Raw genomic sequence first — 17024 nt, forward strand, 5'->3', positions numbered from 1 at the left:
CGGGGGGGGCCGTAGCTGGGCCGGGCGTGCGTGAGAGAACTACGCTTCCCAGCGTGCCCCGGAAAGCGGGGCGGGGCACTTCCGCCTCCTGAGCGACGGGAGCGCCCGTCGCTGTGGCAGACGCTAACGTCACTTCCGGTCCGAGGAGAGTCAGGAACTACACCTACCAGCCTGCCCCGGGCACTTCCGTCCTGTGGAGCCCAGCGACGGGAGCGCCCCAGGGTCAGCCTGACCCCCCCTCCCCCGCGGCTGTGTACCCGGGTCGGGTTGTTACCGGTGCCCAGGCGCGTTTACCGGGGGTGGTGCAGCTGCGCACGGACTGAGCATGCTCAGTAACAGCTGCTGAAGCCGCTGCGCTGCCCTCACTTGGAGTGACACTCCGCGCGTGCTGGGGGGGGGGGCAGAGTCTGTGCGGGGGCGGGGCAGGGGGCGGGGACTCGGATCCACCAGGCCAGTGCAGAAGCCGAGACAGTTCCCCACAGTAGCTGCCTGCCGGGCTGTGAAACCTGCCAGCATCCGCCAGGCTGCTGCCCTGGGGAGGGGGCTGTGACTGGTGTCTGCTGCCCCCGTTGGGGCCATGCCCCAGACTACACGTCTCTGGCTGCAGGGCTCTGGGAGCAGCCGCCCCCGCTTCCTGCCTTACCTACATCTCCTCTGCATCCCCTCCACTCACACTGGCTCAGACCCCCACTATGCAAGAGGCCAGCCTGAGGTGCACACAGGGCACCCACAGCTCTTCCAGTATCAAATTCCAGCTGCTTGGGGCAGGGCCCATCTCTCATTGCACTGGGGTGGGGGCCTGCATAGAGCATGCCTTCCGTGGGGAAACCCCCTCTCTGTTTTGTAGGGTGGGGGGGTATGTTAGTACCTGGCATGACGGGAAGACCAAGCTCAGGAATGTGGCAGGGTAGGTGGTGACTGGCACTACCCCCCACCCGCCCCAACAGTACTAATAACTATATACGCCCCTGCCCCCATGTACAAGAAGTATCATTCCCCATCACCTTCCCTGGCAGGAGAACTGTGCATTATTGAGCGGGGCTGGGGAATCTTGCTCCTTGAGGAAGAAGTAGGCATGGCAGGACGAGAACATAGCCCCAGGCTGGGGCAGTGGCATTGCTGGAACAGGGGCATTTCTGTATCCTCAGCAGCACGTGAGACACTGGAGCCATTAGTGAAGCTTGTATTTATTGCTATGGATCATGCACACAGAACCCCGTTAGCCCCCCACCCTTCAGCTGGGAACCGCATGGTTGTTCGCGTAGTCTTGGTTCTCAAACTTCGCTGTGTACCTGTCTGCGTGCACAGACGCGTAAAGCTCTGACTGCGGCCGAGTAGCCTCTCTGCCCTTCAGGGGCCCCCCGCCCCAAATCTCTGGCTCTGACCGCCTGGGCCCCGTCACCACCACATCTGTGTACTGGATCTCAGCACCCCCCACTGATGATTCTGGCAGCTGCCGGCCTTGGGGTTTCAGCATCTTGAGGTTGGCGTAGCACGTAGGCTTCTGGGGACAGAGCAGAGGTGTCGGGGGGAGGGTGGCATGTGCCCTAGGGTTGGGTGGAGGCCTCTGGCTGCTTAGGATGCCACTGGCAGCACTAACTCCCACCCTCTCTTGTAACCAACAAATTCCCTGTGGGATGGGTTTTGCTCCTGCTGGGGAGGGTGGAGCTGAGCACCCCCTGACTAGCGGGAGGGTCCCTTTGCTCCCTCTCAGGAAGAGCATCACCCCCATGCTATGGGGTTCATGGACTGCAGGAAGGGCACTAACTGCCCCCCGACACTCAGAGACCAGCTTATCTCCAGAGCAGGGAAATACCCGGAGTCCCCTCTACCATCTGTGCCTGGGGAATTGTGCGCCACAGCTTGTTCCCTGGGGCTTTAGCCTTCCCCAGTGTGCTATTCAGCCCTCTCCTTGCAGAGAGGATGCCTCAGCCCCCCTCACCGCATAGCCTGCCCTACTAGGAGACCACAAATGCAGCTAGGGCCTCAGCTCAGCTCAACAGATCCTGCTCCCATCAGCCCCAAAGTGTCTGTGACAACAGGGCTCTGAGGTAATGGTGGGTGTTCAGTCTCACTCATGCGTCCCCTTCCCGCTCTGTGCTGGCTGCTCTGTCCATCAGAGCTAACCCCCACCATCTGCAAACTGCACCCCAGTTCCATGCCTGGTGGTCCCGCTGCTCGCTGGAGGCAAACACGGAGCAGCCAGCAGTCAATGGCAGAAAGTAGGTCGAGGAGAGGAGATGGGCTCAGCACAGAGATGCTCAGGGCTGATAACTCACCACTTCCTGCCACTTTGCAAGCAGTTAATCTCCGCACACAGCCCCTGAACACATGAATGTAACAATCGCAACTACAGAGCCCCCAGCTCTCCCACCCCGTTCACAACTCTGCTGGTGCCCCTCAATCTGGACCTGCAGTCCCCTGCTATTCCAAGCCTGGGCTCTCTCCCATCCCCACCAGCACCCCTCAATCACAACCTGCAGCCCCCTGATATCCCAGCCCTGTGCTTCCCCACCCACACCTTAACCCTACCCAATTTCTAATGCCACAGGTCAGTCAGTCAGTGGGGACAGCCCCTGCACCATCAACTCCCCAGCTGACTGCTGCGGCTTCTGTGGCTACAGATGTTTTGGCCACAGATGTACCAAGAGCTCTGCTCACCTTGGGGCTGGATTCCTGCTCTTCCTGGGACTCTGGCACCACTGAGCTTTCAAACCCAGAACTTTGCCCTGTCGACAGAGGGAGAGGGAAGGTTGCTGCTGATGCTGAGAGTCCAGGATCAGCTCAGAGATAGAAGTTGGCTCCAGTTTGCAGAGGTACTGAGCAGCTGGAGCCCCCATTCACAGGCAGCATCTGGCTGTCTTAACAAAGCCTGAGACTTGCAGGGACCTCAGGATGGGGGGGGGACGGAGGGGGGCTGCTGCCTCCTTGCATATATGGACAAAGCTGCTTCAAACACCTCCCCTCAGCATCCACAAGAAACCAGACCATGAATGGCCCTTCTTAGAGCCAAGAGCCAGGCTCCCAGCAGATGCAAATCAGCATTGATGATGCTGACATGCCTGCTGCCAGCTGGGGACTCGACCAGTAATGTCATAGAACAGGTGACAGAATTATCTCCCCTCCACACACACTGTGTGTGTGAGTGCACACGTGTGCTCTTTTATTCAGGGCAGAGACCGGGTATCCTCAGCACAATGGGGCCTGATCCTGTGAGGGGCCCGGGTGCTACTCACCTGTCTGCAGGTAACTGATGTTTCCATAGACTGGAATCTCCTCAGTCACATGCTTCACACTGGGATGGAAACCAAAAATCCAGTAAATGGCTCAGAGCCAGGGTCAAAGGTGAACGCGCAGGGGACCGGCAGAGGAAGAGGAGGATGGGGAAAGGTGGCGGTGGTGGTACACATCCAGAGAGGTAAAAAATGCTCATGTGGTCTCAGTCTGTAACAATCCCCTTCATTCAAACCAGGGGCCCGTCCAGCCAGAGCGAGCTGAGTGGGTAGTGATGTGCAGGATGGGGAATCAGAACCCCTGATTTCTGGGCCAGCTCTGGCAGAGGAGTGGGACCTAGGGGTTGAGAGCAGGAGGGGAGGCCTGGCAGTCAGGACTCCTGGGTTCTAGTCCTTGGTTCCGATTCCCTGTGACATTCCCCCCTTCTTTCTGCCTCTGTTCCATCTCGCTGGCTGACAAAGCTGCCCCCCTCCCCTGACCTCAGTGGTGATGCTTGGACAATGCAGTGACTCCTTGCTCCTGCTGTTTCCTCTGTTGGACTCACCTTCTGCTGAACAGAGGCAAGAGCTTCCTGGACTCATCTGTGCAGGCAGGGTGGGAGAGACAGAGAGAGAAAGAAAAAGATCAGCCCCACAGGCTGTAACGGGGGTGGGGGGAGGACAGATCTCTGGGATGCTGGTGGTGCCAGTTGGGTGTGGCAGGCAGGGACATGGGAGGAGAGGGAGTCAGTGAGGGATGGGATTCTGGGTGGGGGAGCCTGGCATGAGACAGGCTGGGAGCCATGGAGAAGGGGAGCTGGGCTCCCTATGGAGTGAGATGGGGAGAGGGAGGAGTTGGGGCTGGGACATGGAGTGAGGGGGATAAAGGGTGCCCTCTGCAGCAAGACACAAAACAGGCAGAGGGGGAGAGGGGACTGGAGGCAGTAGCCCCTTCTGGAGATATATGGGGGGGGGGACCCAGGAGCCAGTACCCCCTGTGCACCAAGACAGTCTGGGAGGCAGAGGAGCAGGGGACAGGAGCCCCACATAGGGGTTATAGTTAAGGGGGGGAGGAACTGTGCCCCTGTGCTCTGAACAGACTGTTCCCTCCCTGCAGCACCTACCTCTGTGTGCCGTGTGCCTCACGCAGCAGACAATATTCCACAACAGGGATACCAGGTGTGACAGGACCAGTGCCCCGACAAGCCCCCACATGGCACCAGTGCCTTGCACATGCCCCAGACCTGCAAAACAGAAGGGCTGCTGGGAGCACTGGGCCCACACTGTCTGGAGAGAGCCCTGCCCCACCGGCTCTGGCGCTGCACCAGAGGGGTAAGCATGGCTCCCAGGCAGCTCATTCCATAGTCCCTGGCTGAGCTGTCAGGGCTCCCTGGGGATTCTGCCATCACACTATGAACAGCGAAGGCTCCGGCAAACGTCACATCCAATGTGGGGATGTTCCCCCACATGCTGCCCCTCCCCGCGTCACGCTGAAGCACAGAGATGGCCCAATTTACCTTTACAAACACCAAACTGGGCGGATGTTTGAGCCTCTCCACTTGGCACAGCAACCCCGCACTCACCTGAAAAGTCACTGCAGTTACAGCAGGAGGAGCCCATGGGCGGGAAACACGATTTTCTCCTACGATGAAAGATCCTTGATCCCAGACTGGAGTGACTCTGGATTCAGGGCAGATGCCCACGCTGGTTGCAGCTGCTCCAGACTGGATCCAGGCAATGTCTCCTGCCCCGATCCTGATGGCACCAGTCTTACTGCTTCATTTCCCCAGCCTTGGTGGAGACCCCCCCCCCCACAGCTTGTCTTGCTGAAGCAGCAGCTCTGGCTGTGCCCAGGGGGTTAGCATCGCTGCAGCTGTAACCCACGGGGATTTCCGGTGCCAGAGCCCGCAGACATCTCCTCCCTCTGCACTACTCCTGCTGCTCACGCTCAGCAGCTGCAGTGCACAGCTCCTGCCTTTCTGGGCAGGTTCCAGTGAAAGGTGGGTCTGCTGCTGTGGCGGGGGGGGGAGAGGGATGGGACTCAGAGGTGTCTCCAGAGCTTCTCCCCCATTCTCATGCATTAATTCTGTGCTCTCCAACCCCAACCTCTGCTCCTCCTCTAGTACCAGGGGTTCTTCACACCCTCTCCCAGGCCTGCTCCTCTTCACCCTTCCCAGCTGCAAGGATGGGGGAGGGAGGGGGACTCTTTTCATTCCTTCCCCTCCTGCAAGGATGTTGTTGGCTGCTCCCCCTGCCCCTCCATCACCCAGACACAGCTCTGGAGAGGAGGGGAGGAGCTCCAGCTGCCTTTGCAGCAGCCTTGATTGGCTGCTCGTCCCCAGGAGGTGGAAAGGCAGCCAACCAGAAGGGTCTTCCCGTGTGCCAGGCTGAAATTCCCAGAAAGGCTGGAGAGTTTCTTGCATCATCAGGAAACGGACTGCAACAGAGGCCAAAAATCACATCACTGTGAGGAGGAAACTGGGAGCTGGCAGCACTGAGGAGGTCTCATGACTGCACTGCTGCTCCTTCCCACCTAGCATGCCTGCCCCCACCCTGTTCCATCCCCATTCTCCTCACTCACTCCCCCCGGGCGGAGGCTGTCCCTGCAGGGGTGTGTGTGAGGGTGGAGGCTCTCCCTGCAGGGGTGTGTGTGTGTGTGAGGGCGGAGGCTGTCCCTGCAGGGGGGTGTGTGTGTGTGGGTGTGTGTGGGTGTGTGAGGGCGGAGGCTGTCCCTGCAGGGGTGTGTGTGAGGGCGGAGGCTGTCCCTGCAGGGGTGTGTGTGTGTGTGTGTGTGTGTGTGTGAGGGCAGAGGCTGTCCCTGCAGGGGTGTGTGTGTGTGTGTGTGTGTGTGAGGGCGGAGGCTGTCCCTGCAGGGGTGTGTGTGTGTGTGTGAGGGCGGAGGCTGTCCCTGCAGGGGTGTGTGTGTGTGTGAGGGCGGAGGCTGTCCCTGCAGGGGTGTGTGTGTGTGTGTGTGTGTGTGTGAGGGCGGAGGCTGTCCCTGCAGGGGTGTGTGTGTGTGTGTGTGTGTGTGTGTGAGGGCGGAGGCTGTCCCTGCAGAGGGGTGTGTGTGTGTGTGCGTGCGCGCGGAGGCTGTCCCTGCAGCGGGTGGAGGGGGAGGATGAGGGTGGAGGCTGTCTCTCCTCCGAGGATACATTGCAGCTGACAGCGAGCTAAAAACAGCGGTGTAGTCATTGGCTATCTAATATGAGCCTTCAGCGATGTCCCCACAGTTCTTTTTAGCACATTAGCACAAGTCTGCCTACCCAGGCTGGGAGGCGTGTTCCCAGATGCAGTGTAGATGCTCCCTGCACAGAGTTTCCTGGTTCCAGAGGCTGTTGCATGGACACAGGCTGGCCGAGCCCAGGACTGGGGAGTGCTGGGAGTGTCCTCACCAAACTGAGGGAAATTTAACACTGCTGGAGATGAGCCCCCACCTCCCTGCACAAAGCAGTGGCAGGAAGTGGTTTAGAAACACATGTCCTCACAAATCCCAGTGTCCCCCCATAAATTCCCAGCAAGTGGCTAGCTTCCCCCCCCCCCTCCCCCGTGACTCCCAGCACATGGGCCAGGCCTTCGTATTCACAGACCCCACGAGTCACCTCTTCAGGTGCAGGAAGTTTATTAGATGCCAGCAGGTGCCCAGGGGTCTGGATGCTCCAGGTCTCACAGAGGGGTGCAGGGGAGTTGGGAAGGAGGGTCTGGGGGGCCTGTGTTCCCAGACATCACAGAGGGCCATAGTCCTGGCGGGGCAGAATCATGTGGGAGAGCCATAGATCAGAGGAGCTGTAGATGGGGGGGATTGTGACTCCCAGGTTTGTCCCCTTCTCACCCCCTCTCTGCTGGGGCTCAGTGCAGGTCTGCGATGTGGAGATTCCCTCCCACGCCAGCCACAGCCACCACCCGCCCACCGGGTGCTACTGCCACAGCCTGCACCGGTTTGTTGGGCAGCAGGATCTCGCCGAGCACCTGGAGACAAAGAGCATGTCACCCAGGACTAAGCACCCTGCTGCCCTGGCTCACACCACCCAATCCCTGGCCTTCCTCTTCCCCACCCCTCCATTCTTGCTCACCTCCCCAACCTCCCTGCTGTCCTTGCTCACCCCACCCCTCCAACCACTCCCTCCCCTGCCCTCCTCACCTGGCTCATACCGCCCAGGGTCCCAAACATCCCCCATCCTGTTCCCTGGCTCACATTGACCCCCTGTCCCCAAGATGTAACCCAGTTCCATTAGCTCTCACTGTCACCCCCCAAGTGGGGAATGCCTACTCCCCCTTTACTCCCAAGCAGGGGTACCCCGTCTCACCTGGTTAGTGCCAGTGTGGATGGCGCTGGCTCCACTGGTGCCGCTGCCCCCAGCCACCACTACGTCCTGGTCACAGAACCGGGCTGCGTAGAGGAACTGGCCCTGCGTGGGGCCCCCAGGAAAGGGGAGGTTCTTCTGCAGTTGGGATGTCCGTAGATCCCAGAGCTGAAGTGCATTGTGGGGCACCCAGGAGCCAGTGAGCACGCAGTTACCCTGGGGGGAAAGGAGTCAGGCTCAGATATGGGGCTTTATCTCTCCCCCGGGGCACGCAGGAGCTGGTACCAGAGCATAGTTACCCTACGTGGGTAAAGGTTACTTCTCCAGTGGGGATAGGGTATTGGGGGGCAGGTGACCCTGGTCCCAGAGCTATTGGTTCAGGGTCAGCACAGACCAGCCCTGGCCAAGACTTTGCATGCCCACACGGTGTAACTCATGCCCCCTGTCACCTCCCACATCTCACCTGGATGTCGAGGCCTGGGCCACAGATGTGAGGCCCATTGATCACTCTCTGAGCCTCCTTTGCCATCCGCTTGTCCCAGATCTAGGCACAGATAAGAGACAGGTAACAATGGTAGCATCCAGAACCTCTCCCCATTAGCCAGAGGCCACAGACACAGCCCCCTCCCTTTCCTCCTGCTACCCCTCCATCCATACCCACCCATAATGCAGGGCCTGACCTTCACACAGTCATCCCAGCCAGCTGTCAGGAACATATGGCGCTCTCCAGGGTGAAAACGGAGGGCAAAGATGCGGCGCGAGTGCCCACTGTTTGGTGTCACATCACCAGTCATGAAGTCAGGAGCCTGCAGAATGTGGGACAGCTGTGGGGAAGGGAAGCAGAATCTGGGTCATGGGGTGATTGGGACACACAGCTGGGAGCAGGGGCAACACCCCCCCCCCCCAACTCCAGGCATGGCTCTTCCCCAAGACAGAACACCCCATCCTTGCTGCCCACCCACACTCCAGATAGAGCCCTCCCCTAGGCACCACCCCTCCCCTCATACGTGCTGCCTGTACCCTTTTCTGGAATGCCCCTCTCCACTCACCTGGTTGGTGTGGCTGTCATAGAGCCGAATATGTCGGTCCTTGCCAGCTGTGGCATAGGTGCTGCCGTCCATGCAGAAATCCATGGCATTGATCTCATTCTCCTTCTCTGGGGTGGGACAGACATGGGGAGAGCAACCAGCAAGGGCTGTTACACCAGCAACAAGGACAAAGGTGAGGAAGGGATTCCCCCAGCTCACCAACCCCCCCACACCATAGGGCCAGGGCTCCTGGCCCTTTCCTTGGAGAAGAGATCCCTTGCAACCCTTCCCTTGGAGAGAAGAGGGAAAGGCCCACCCGCCAGGCACATGGTGACAAGGTACCCTATGGAATGTCTCCTGATACCTGTCACTGTTGCCAGCAGTGTCTCTGAGTCCATGCTGTAGAGAGAGATGATGCCATCAGCCCCCACAGCCAGGAGCAGGCTGGGTCTGCCCGGGTGGTAGGCCAAGGCAGTGATCGCGTGGCGCGTACGGTGTCCTCGGAAAAGGGACGAGTGCAGGGAGGCTGTGGCCACGTTCACAATCTGAGCGCGAGGGGGAAAACTGAGAATGGGATGGATGATGCGACAGGAACAGTGTTACATCCACCTCCGGTACCCCCTCCAACCCCATCCCGGTACCCACGTGGCCCAAATCCCCTTCCCCCAACTACCTTCCAACCCCCTCCCAGTACCCATGCAGCCCCGTTACCCTCCAACATCCCCTCTCCCCTGTTACCCTCCAGCCCCCTCCTGGTCCTCATGCAGCATTGTTACCCTCCAACCTCCACTCCCCCCCGTACCTGCACAGCCCTGTTACCCTCCAACCTCCCATCCCCCCCGGTACCCTATAACCCCCCCTTGGTACCCGCACAGCCCTGTTACCCTCCAACCTCCCCTCCCTAGACAAATTAGAGGATTGGGCCAAAAAAAACCTGATGAGGTTCAACAAGGACAAGTGCAGAGTCCTGCACTTAGGACGGAAGAATCCCATGCACTGCTACAGACAAGGGACCGAATGGCTAGGTAGCAGTTCTGCAGAAAAGGACCTAGGGGTCACAGTGGATGAGAAGCTGGATATGAGTCGACAGTGTGCCATATGCCAAGAAGGCTAATGGCCTTTTGGGCTGTATAAGTAGGGGCATTGCCAGCAGATTGAGGAACGTGATCGTTCCCCTTTATTCGAGTGGTGAGGCCTCATCTGGAGTACTGTGTCCAGTTTTGGGCCCCACACTACAAGAAGGATGTGGAAAAATTGGAAAGAGTCCAGTGGAGGGCAACAAAAATGATTAGGGGTCTGGAGCACATGACTTATGAGGAGAGGCTGAGGGAACTGGGATTGTTTAGTCTCCAGAAGAGAAGAATGAGGGGGGATTTGATAGCTGCTTTCAACTACCTGAAGGGGGGTTCCAAAGAGGATGGAGCTCGGCTGTTCTCAGTGGTGGCAGATGACAGAACAAGGAGCAATGGTCTCAAGTTGCAGTGGGGGAGGTCTAGGTTGGATATGAGGAAACACTATTTCACTAGGAGGGTGGTGAAACACTGGAATGCGTTACCTAGGGAGGTGGTGGAGTCTCCTTCCTTGGAGGTTTTTAAGGCCCGGCTTGACAAAGCCCTGGCTGGGATGATTTAGTTGGTGTTGGTCCTGCTTTGAGCAGGGGGTTGGACTAGATACCTCCGGAGATCCCTTCCAACTCTGAGATTCTGTGATTCCCCCCATTCCCCTCCAACTCCCCTCCCCCGGTACCGCCCATAGCCCCCTTCTCCCCCGGTACCTGCACGGCCCCGTTGCCGAACCCGGCTGCCAGGCAGCGCCCGGCCGGCGCGAAGCGGAGGCTGTAGATCCCGTGTGGGTCGCTGCTCAGCGGCAGCTGGTGCCGGATGCGGAGCTGTGCGGGGCCCCGGGCCGCCTCCTCCCGCTCCCTGCCGCGCGGCTCCAGCAGGGCCCGCTCCAGCCGCCGCCGCGCCATGGGGGCTCCCCCCCCACGGGCGGTTACCGGGGTCGCGGGGCGACGGGCAGCGCGGGGGGGGGGGGGTTACCGGGGGCGGGGGGGGGGGCTGGTTTCCGTGGTTACGAGGGTCCCCCTCCCCTTTGTGTCGCTTCCACCAGGTCCCGGGGTTGAGTCAAACTGTTTCCATGGCAACAGCTTCCGGAACCAGCCTGCTGATTGGCGGAGCCAGCCTCCCTTCACGAGGATTGGTCGAGTGCTGAGCCCCGCCCCCCATGTTCTTCTGATTGGCGAAAGGATCCGAAGCGGCGCTGCGATTGGCCCGAAAACCCCGTGTCCAAGGGGGGCGCGAGGCCACGATTCAGTCCCGGGATCCCATCGATGGGGACCCACACGGGGTCAGAGGTCGCGGCCATAGGCCTCGTTATTACAGGGGGGTGTATGGGGGCAAGGGGTGTATGGGGGGTAAGAGGGGGCAGGGGGTGTATGGGGACAGGGGTGTATGGGGGCAAGGGGGGCAGGGGGTGTATGGGGGTAAGGGGGGGCAGAGGGTGTATGGGGCAGGGGTGTATGGGGCTTAGAGGGGTAAGGGGGTGTATGGGGGTAAGGGGGGACAGGGGTGCATGGGGGTAAGGGGGTGTATGGGGGAGGAACCCATGGAGGGGGCAGAGGTGTATAGGGCAGGTGCCCAAGGATGAAGTGGGTATCAGGGACGGGGTTTAGCCCTTTTCCCATCTGTGGCAGCCCTGAGAAGGTCAAAATGAAACTAGTGCAAAGCCGCTTAGATTCCATAGCAAAATTTTATACAATATAGAGATTTGGGTTTGTACAATCGCTACACACAAGAACCCTGCACTAATTGGTTCACACCCCTCTCCTCAACCCTCCCTCTCCACAGAACTGTCCCTGTGTGTTCCCCTCCATGCTAGTGTTTCTGAACAATCCTTGGGCCTCTGTATCCCACAGCCCAAGGCAAGATTGATCCTCCCCTTAGGGAAGGGATCCTGCCAGTCCCTCAGTGCAAGTGGATTGTTTCAGAGCTCCTGGGCCAGTGACTCTCAGCTCTCTCCATTTGGATCCCTCTACGTCAGGGGTTCTAACTAGGGGTCAGGACCCCTCAGGTGGTCATGAAGTTATTATATGGGGTGGGGGTCGCAAGCTGTCAACCTCCAACCCGAACCCCACTTTGCCTCCAGCATTTATAATGGTGTTAAATATATTAAAAAGTGTTTTTAAATTTAGGGTTAGTACAAAAGTTTGAGAACCACTGCCCTACATGGTTCCCTTCACCCTAGTCCTTGGCACTGGCAACCTTCAGACAGTAGTAGTTACAACCCTATCCCCTCCCCAGCCATCACTTTGCTGAGATGGCCAGATTTAGCTCAGTCTCCCCCCTGGCAGGGACAAAAGAAAACATGCAGAAAACTGAAGCTACTTGGGTCAGAAAAGCTTGGCACCCTGCTCTGGAACAAGCTAATCTGATTCACATCCACGTGGAGTGTTTCTGAGCTAGTCAACAAGGAAGAAATTAAAATCTTTGAACCCAACACAGAGGCTACAGAATGTTAGGAACCATTAGTAAAAGGACAGATAATAAGACAGAAAATGTCATAATGCCACTAAATAAATCCACAGTACAGCCATACCTTGAATGCTGTGTGCAATTCTAGTCCCTTTCTCAAAAGATATTAGAATTGCAAAAAGTCTAGAAAAACACTTAAAAAAAAAAAAGATCAGGGGTATGGATCAGCTTCCGTATGAAGAGAGAGTTAAAAGATTGGGATTGTTCAGCTTAGAAAAGAGACGACTAAGATGGGATATGATATAGGTCTATAAAATCATGAATGGTATGGAGAAAGTGAATAAGAAAATGTTATTTACTCATTCCTGTAACACAAGAACTAGGGGTCACCCAATGAAATTAAATAGGCAACAGGTTTAAAAAAACAAACAAAAGGAAGTATTTCTTCACACAACACACAGACAACCTATGGAACTCATTGCCAGGGTATGTTGTGAAGGCCAAAAGTATAACTGGGTTGAAAAAAGAACTAGATAAGTTCCTGGAGGACAGGTCCATCAATGGCTATTAGCCAAGATAATCAGGGATGCAACCCCAAGCTCTGGGTGTCCCTAAACCTCTGACTGCCAGAAGCTGGGACTGGATGACAGAGGATGGCCCCTCGATAAATTGCCCTGTCATATTCATTCCCTCTGAAGCATCTGGCACCGGCCACTGTCAGAAGACCGGATATGGGGTTAGATGGACCATTGGTCTGACCAAGCATGGCTGTTCTTATGTTCTTAACCACCAATAGCAGAGGCTGCGGTGAAGAGTTGTGTGTGCACAGCCCATGCAGGGGGACCCAGGGAGGTGCATACACTTAAAAACAAGGGAATGGCTTTCCCTCTTTGGCTGAGTGAGAAGGCTCAAGGTGTTATTCAAAGAAAGAGATTCCCACCCAGGCCAGTGATGCCAGTGGGAAAGGGCATGAACCACAGCAGGGAACTGGTGGGAAGACGAGGACAAAGAAAACAAGTCCAGTAAGGAACACACCCATAGCAGGAAGCCAGGGACAAGAATGGGTGAGGCTGCTGAAGCCAGAAGATGGGGGAGAAATCAAGCAGGGTAAGGGGATTGCAGAGGGGCTGACAACCCCACCCCACATGGGTCACGGTGAAAGTGACTCAGGGACTTCAGCTCCACAAAACTGACCTCTACCGCTTGCTCTGAACGTGTCACTCTGCCACCTGCTTTGTGCACCAGTCATTAGAAGGGTGCGCAAAGACCCATACTCTCTAGTGTACAGCACATTCACACCAGCCTCTACCCCTGTCCTCAACCCACCCTAGTCCTGTGCTGGGCTCACAGGGGAAACTGAGTCCCCAGGCCTGGGATGTGCCTCACGGCACAATGAAGGGGTTGGGAATGGAGTGGCTGAGCTGCTCTGGCAGGAGGGGGAGCTCACGCTGGGCCTGGTTTGAATGAGGGTGGCGTGACAGTGGGAGCCTCCCTGCAGGACCAGGAAATCTGGGCAAAACCACTAGAGTTATATGGCCATGGCTCCCGCACTGAGCTTTCCCCATCCTGCCCATGCCTGCCACAGTGCTGGGATTGGTAGCCTCCAGGTTACTGACCCAGCCAGTGGCTGCAAGAGAAGAGAGTTATGTCTGTATCAAATGGTGAACTGCATTTGGCTTTGATTTCTGTTTATGTGCCTCTCTCTCATTTTGTGCACTGTGTAGAAAAGCCTGCCTGACTTCGACAAAGCCAGTCTATTCCAGACACAGCCTTGCCAGGGGAAGGACTATCAATGACGGGACCATCAAGGCCCATCAACTTTGGATGATTCAAAGACTGGCCTAGTTCAGGAGCCAATGGTTTTCTTCACTGGGTCTCACAGGGCATGGGGTTGGAATATCCTAGACTGGGCACATGGTCCAAAAGGGTCAGAGACTAGGTTTAAGGGGAGTGCTCCCGGAGAAGGGCAGGCTGCCCCCTGCCACACTCCACAAGACCAGGCTTGATGGGAAGAAGGCAGTAGGGACTCGGCCATGTCTGGAACACTGACCAGAACTCAGTCTCGCGGAAGGAGTAAGATCAGACTGGAGGGCAGCTCAGGACTGTGGTTTTCACAGATCCGTAACACTCCACTGCTTTAAGAGTAAAGTGTCTGTGGTTAAGAAATCACTTTGCTGAGCCTGTGTTTTTTGCTTACCTACCTTATTGTCCCTAAGGGGTTAGTTATCTGCCCTGAACGCTCACAGCAAGGCAGATTCTGAGGGAATGTGTACAAGCAACTGAGGGCTGGGGAAGGCTGAGGTGCTGGTTTTGGTGGCTAGGATGGTTGGGCTGCAGATTCCCACATCCCAAGGAAAGGTGGCAGCCATGGAATCCACACCTGGGAGTGTGCCTTATAAACCCAGAGGCAGGAACAGTGACACAGCTCTGCCCAGACTCAGCTCAGTGAGTCCACCCACAACAGAGCGGTATCCTTTCAGAGGAGGGCAGGGCCAGGTTGGGAATAGGGATGTAATGTGGCTGTTAATCCCCAGCCTTGAGGTTCCCATCAGCCTCTTGCTCCATCCTCCTGCCCTGAGCTCCCACATTAGCCTGGGGCTCTCTCACTTTCTCTATCTCCCCTCCTTTGACCCGTGGCAAGTTCTATATGTCAGAAACCCTAAGCCATGGAGCAGCATGGGAAGCCAACATGCTGGGGCCAAATCCCCTGGTCTGCCCAACTCCCATTTGTGTCCCTTCATGTTTTGGTGTCCCCGGGGCCCTGGAGCAGGTTACCAAGCTCAGGAAGGCAGATCCGCAAGGATACAGAGCAACAGAGCTCAGGGGCTGGATCAGGCCTACAGAAGGCTGGCAGGAGTCCCACCCCAGGTTTTATTTGTAGGTCCAGCAAGCAGTGGCCCAGCCCTGGCCCTTGCACAGCTCCTTGTGCTTGAGGAAGCAGTTCTGCACACGGAACTTGCGCCCACAGTCCTCGCATGAATACAGGTTCCCATCGTGGGTCTTCATGTGCTCCGTCAGGTGGTGTTTCAGCTTGAACTTCTTGTTGCAGACGGAGCAGCCGAAGGGGCGCAAACTGAAGGTCAGCATGATGTGCCGGTCACGCTTAGGCTTGACGGCAAAGCGCTTGCCACAAAGGCAGCCAAACTTCTTTCCATCCGGCGCCGTCACAATTTTAACGGGCGCATGCACCACCTGGCCATGCACCGCATGGGCAATGATCTCATTGCCGTGTAGGTCCACTGGCTTCCAGGAGCTCTGGGGGAAGCCGGCCTCATCGGAGGAGAGGGGCTGGGCCTTAATGGTGAAGCCAGGGGCAGTGATGGAGGAGGAGGAGGTGGCACCACTGCCTGCAGCAGGGATTATGTAACTGACTTCACTGCTTGGCTGGAACTCTGCCTGGCACAGGCCCTGAACCTCAGCCATGCCCAATGCCCGCCCCTGTGCCAGCGACTTGAGAAAGCTGGCCTCACCTGCAGCACTCACACCACCTCCCAGTGCTGCCTCGTCAGGGTCAAAGTGCTCCTGCTTGATGTAGAAGATCTTGGGGTGGTCACGGGGGCCATGGAAGGCACTGTCCAGCTCCCCTGAAGACGGCCCCTTGGAGCCACCTCTGCCACCACCCTCTTCATCTTCCTCCAGTACAATCTTCACCGCCTTGTCCATTGAGCCGCTACAGATCTGGGCCTGATGCTCCTCCTCCTCCTCTTCCTCCTCCTCTTCCTCCTGTGACACCCGAATCTTCATCACCTCATTGTCAAGGCAGCCTGGTGCTGCCCGGCCTGATGACACACCACCATGCCCAGGCCCCTCTGAGCTGCTGCCGCCCCCAGGCTCCCCATCATCCTTCACAGCAAAATAGTTGCTGCTACTGGGGGACTGGCTCTCGCTTGCCCGGCTGGACCAGGGTCGGCAGGGGCCCCCCTCCAGCTCTTTAAGGATCTCAGAGCACTGGTCCACCACCTGCCACATCTGCAGTCCGCTGGCCACCAGCAGGTGACTGGGCAGTGCCTCCATCAGCAGCTTGAGGCGGCCAGAGTAGATGAGCTGTAGCAAATTCTCAAAGGCCTCGGGCTCAATGACACTGGGCAGCACAATGCAGTTGGTGTCGTTGAGGAGCAGCTTGTCATGGAAGTAGGGCGAGGAGGCGGCCAGCACACTCTTGTGAGCCTGGAAGACCCGGCCCTGCACGTGGATGGAGATGTCGCAGAACTTGCCCTCCAAGCGGTGCTTGTTGAGCGATTCCAGCAGCACCGCAGCATAGTGTGGGAACTCAATCTGGATGCTGCGGGTCTCGGGCTCCATGGCACCGCCTGCCCAGGGCAGGTCACTGCAACGGGAGAGACAGGTAGTGAAGGATGCTGAGGCTAAGAAAAACTCCCTACCCATAGTGCTGCCTGCCACAGGGATGGAGAGCAACTGCAAGGGAAGGAGCAGAATGAGGGGAAGGGCTGGAGCCCCAAGAAACCCCCACTCTCGGCACTGCCTGCTGCAGGAGGAAAATGTCAATGGAGCAGGACAGATGGGTTGTTGGGGCCCAGAGAAACACCCCCCACCCCACCGTTTCCATGGCATCACCTGTTATAGGAGAGCACTGGGAGAAAGCATTCGGGGCTCGTTACCAGGGTTCAACCCTCCCACCCCCACTGGGGGGCCACAGGGACCCGGGCGGGGCGGGGGGTAGAATGGGTGTTTCACAGACCAGGATCCTGGGAACGGGGACCCTCAACCCCGCTCCCAAAGCACCTGCCCCCCGGCACTGCCCCCTGGGAACTCCCTACACCGCTTCCCAGCATCGCTACCCTACAGAGCGCACAATCTGTCAGCCCCCCAGTACCTGCCCCATAGTGCCCTGCCCAGCCCCACGGCGGGACACTCCCACCCCAGCTGCAGGGGGGAGGGGTAAACTCAGCTCTTACCTGCGGCGAGTTGTTGTGCAGTAGGGCGAGTCCCAGCAGCGAGGTCTGCTCGGGCCAACCGAGAGCGAGCCCCGGGAAACCCCTCCCCCACCGCCCG

General features: G+C 57.8%; 3 protein-coding genes across 5 annotated transcripts; all 3 read right to left on the reverse strand.

The window, feature by feature from the left end:
* Nucleotides 1–1173: 1173 nt before the first annotated feature.
* Nucleotides 1174–6687, reverse strand: SIT1 (signaling threshold regulating transmembrane adaptor 1). The gene is made up of 7 exons (XM_034757847.1): nt 6476–6687; nt 4796–5649; nt 4337–4456; nt 3779–3815; nt 3237–3295; nt 2662–2729; nt 1174–1504 (listed from the first exon to the last, which is right to left on the reverse strand). The coding sequence occupies exons 2-7, from the start codon at nt 4830–4832 to the stop codon at nt 1235–1237; spliced, it is 591 nt and encodes a 196-aa protein (XP_034613738.1). The 5' UTR covers nt 4833–5649; nt 6476–6687; the 3' UTR covers nt 1174–1234.
* An 85-nt stretch (nt 6688–6772) lies between these two features.
* On the reverse strand, nt 6773–10602 carry LOC117870635 (U5 small nuclear ribonucleoprotein 40 kDa protein-like). Of its 3 annotated transcripts, none has more exons than XM_034757845.1 (7): nt 10316–10602; nt 8906–9086; nt 8563–8708; nt 8194–8337; nt 7977–8057; nt 7517–7729; nt 6773–6952 (listed from the first exon to the last, which is right to left on the reverse strand). In XM_034757845.1, the coding sequence occupies exons 1-7, from the start codon at nt 10508–10510 to the stop codon at nt 6935–6937; spliced, it is 978 nt and encodes a 325-aa protein (XP_034613736.1). In that variant the 5' UTR covers nt 10511–10602; the 3' UTR covers nt 6773–6934. The 3 variants fall into 3 exon arrangements, with proteins under 3 accessions (XP_034613736.1, XP_034613734.1, XP_034613735.1); XM_034757843.1 differs by having other exon boundaries at nt 6774–7178; nt 10316–10600; XM_034757844.1 differs by having other exon boundaries at nt 6778–7178; nt 8563–8669; nt 10316–10593.
* Nucleotides 10603–12672: 2070 nt separating this feature from the next.
* Nucleotides 12673–17018, reverse strand: ZBTB9 (zinc finger and BTB domain containing 9). The gene is made up of 2 exons (XM_034757842.1): nt 16928–17018; nt 12673–16338 (listed from the first exon to the last, which is right to left on the reverse strand). The coding sequence occupies exon 2, from the start codon at nt 16311–16313 to the stop codon at nt 14883–14885; it is 1431 nt and encodes a 476-aa protein (XP_034613733.1). The 5' UTR covers nt 16314–16338; nt 16928–17018; the 3' UTR covers nt 12673–14882.
* Nucleotides 17019–17024: the final 6 nt, after the last annotated feature.

Source organism: Trachemys scripta, unplaced genomic scaffold, assembly GCF_013100865.1.
Source record: "Trachemys scripta elegans isolate TJP31775 unplaced genomic scaffold, CAS_Tse_1.0 scaffold_78, whole genome shotgun sequence".
Classification (NCBI taxonomy): domain Eukaryota; kingdom Metazoa; phylum Chordata; order Testudines; family Emydidae; genus Trachemys; species Trachemys scripta.

Excerpts from the sequence above, each read along its gene's own strand:
- ZBTB9 (XM_034757842.1), bottom strand. The coding sequence starts at position 16,313 with ATGGAGCCCGAGACCCGCAGCATCCAGATTGAGTTCCCACACTATGCT.
- LOC117870635 (XM_034757843.1), bottom strand. The coding sequence starts at position 10,510 with ATGGCGCGGCGGCGGCTGGAGCGGGCCCTGCTGGAGCCGCGCGGCAGG. Across the intron at positions 8,709-8,905 it reads ACTGCTGGCAACAGTGACAG|CCCTTGCTGGTTGCTCTCCC; the intron begins GTATCAGGAGAC and ends CTGGTGTAACAG. Across the intron at positions 8,338-8,562 it reads ATGACAGCCACACCAACCAG|CTGTCCCACATTCTGCAGGC; the intron begins GTGAGTGGAGAG and ends CCTTCCCCACAG.
- SIT1 (XM_034757847.1), bottom strand. The coding sequence starts at position 4,832 with ATGGGCTCCTCCTGCTGTAACTGCAGTGACTTTTCAG. Across the intron at positions 3,296-3,778 it reads TTGCCTCTGTTCAGCAGAAG|TGTGAAGCATGTGACTGAGG; the intron begins GTGAGTCCAACA and ends TTTCCATCCCAG. Across the intron at positions 2,730-3,236 it reads CATCAGTTACCTGCAGACAG|GGCAAAGTTCTGGGTTTGAA; the intron begins GTGAGTAGCACC and ends CTCTGTCGACAG.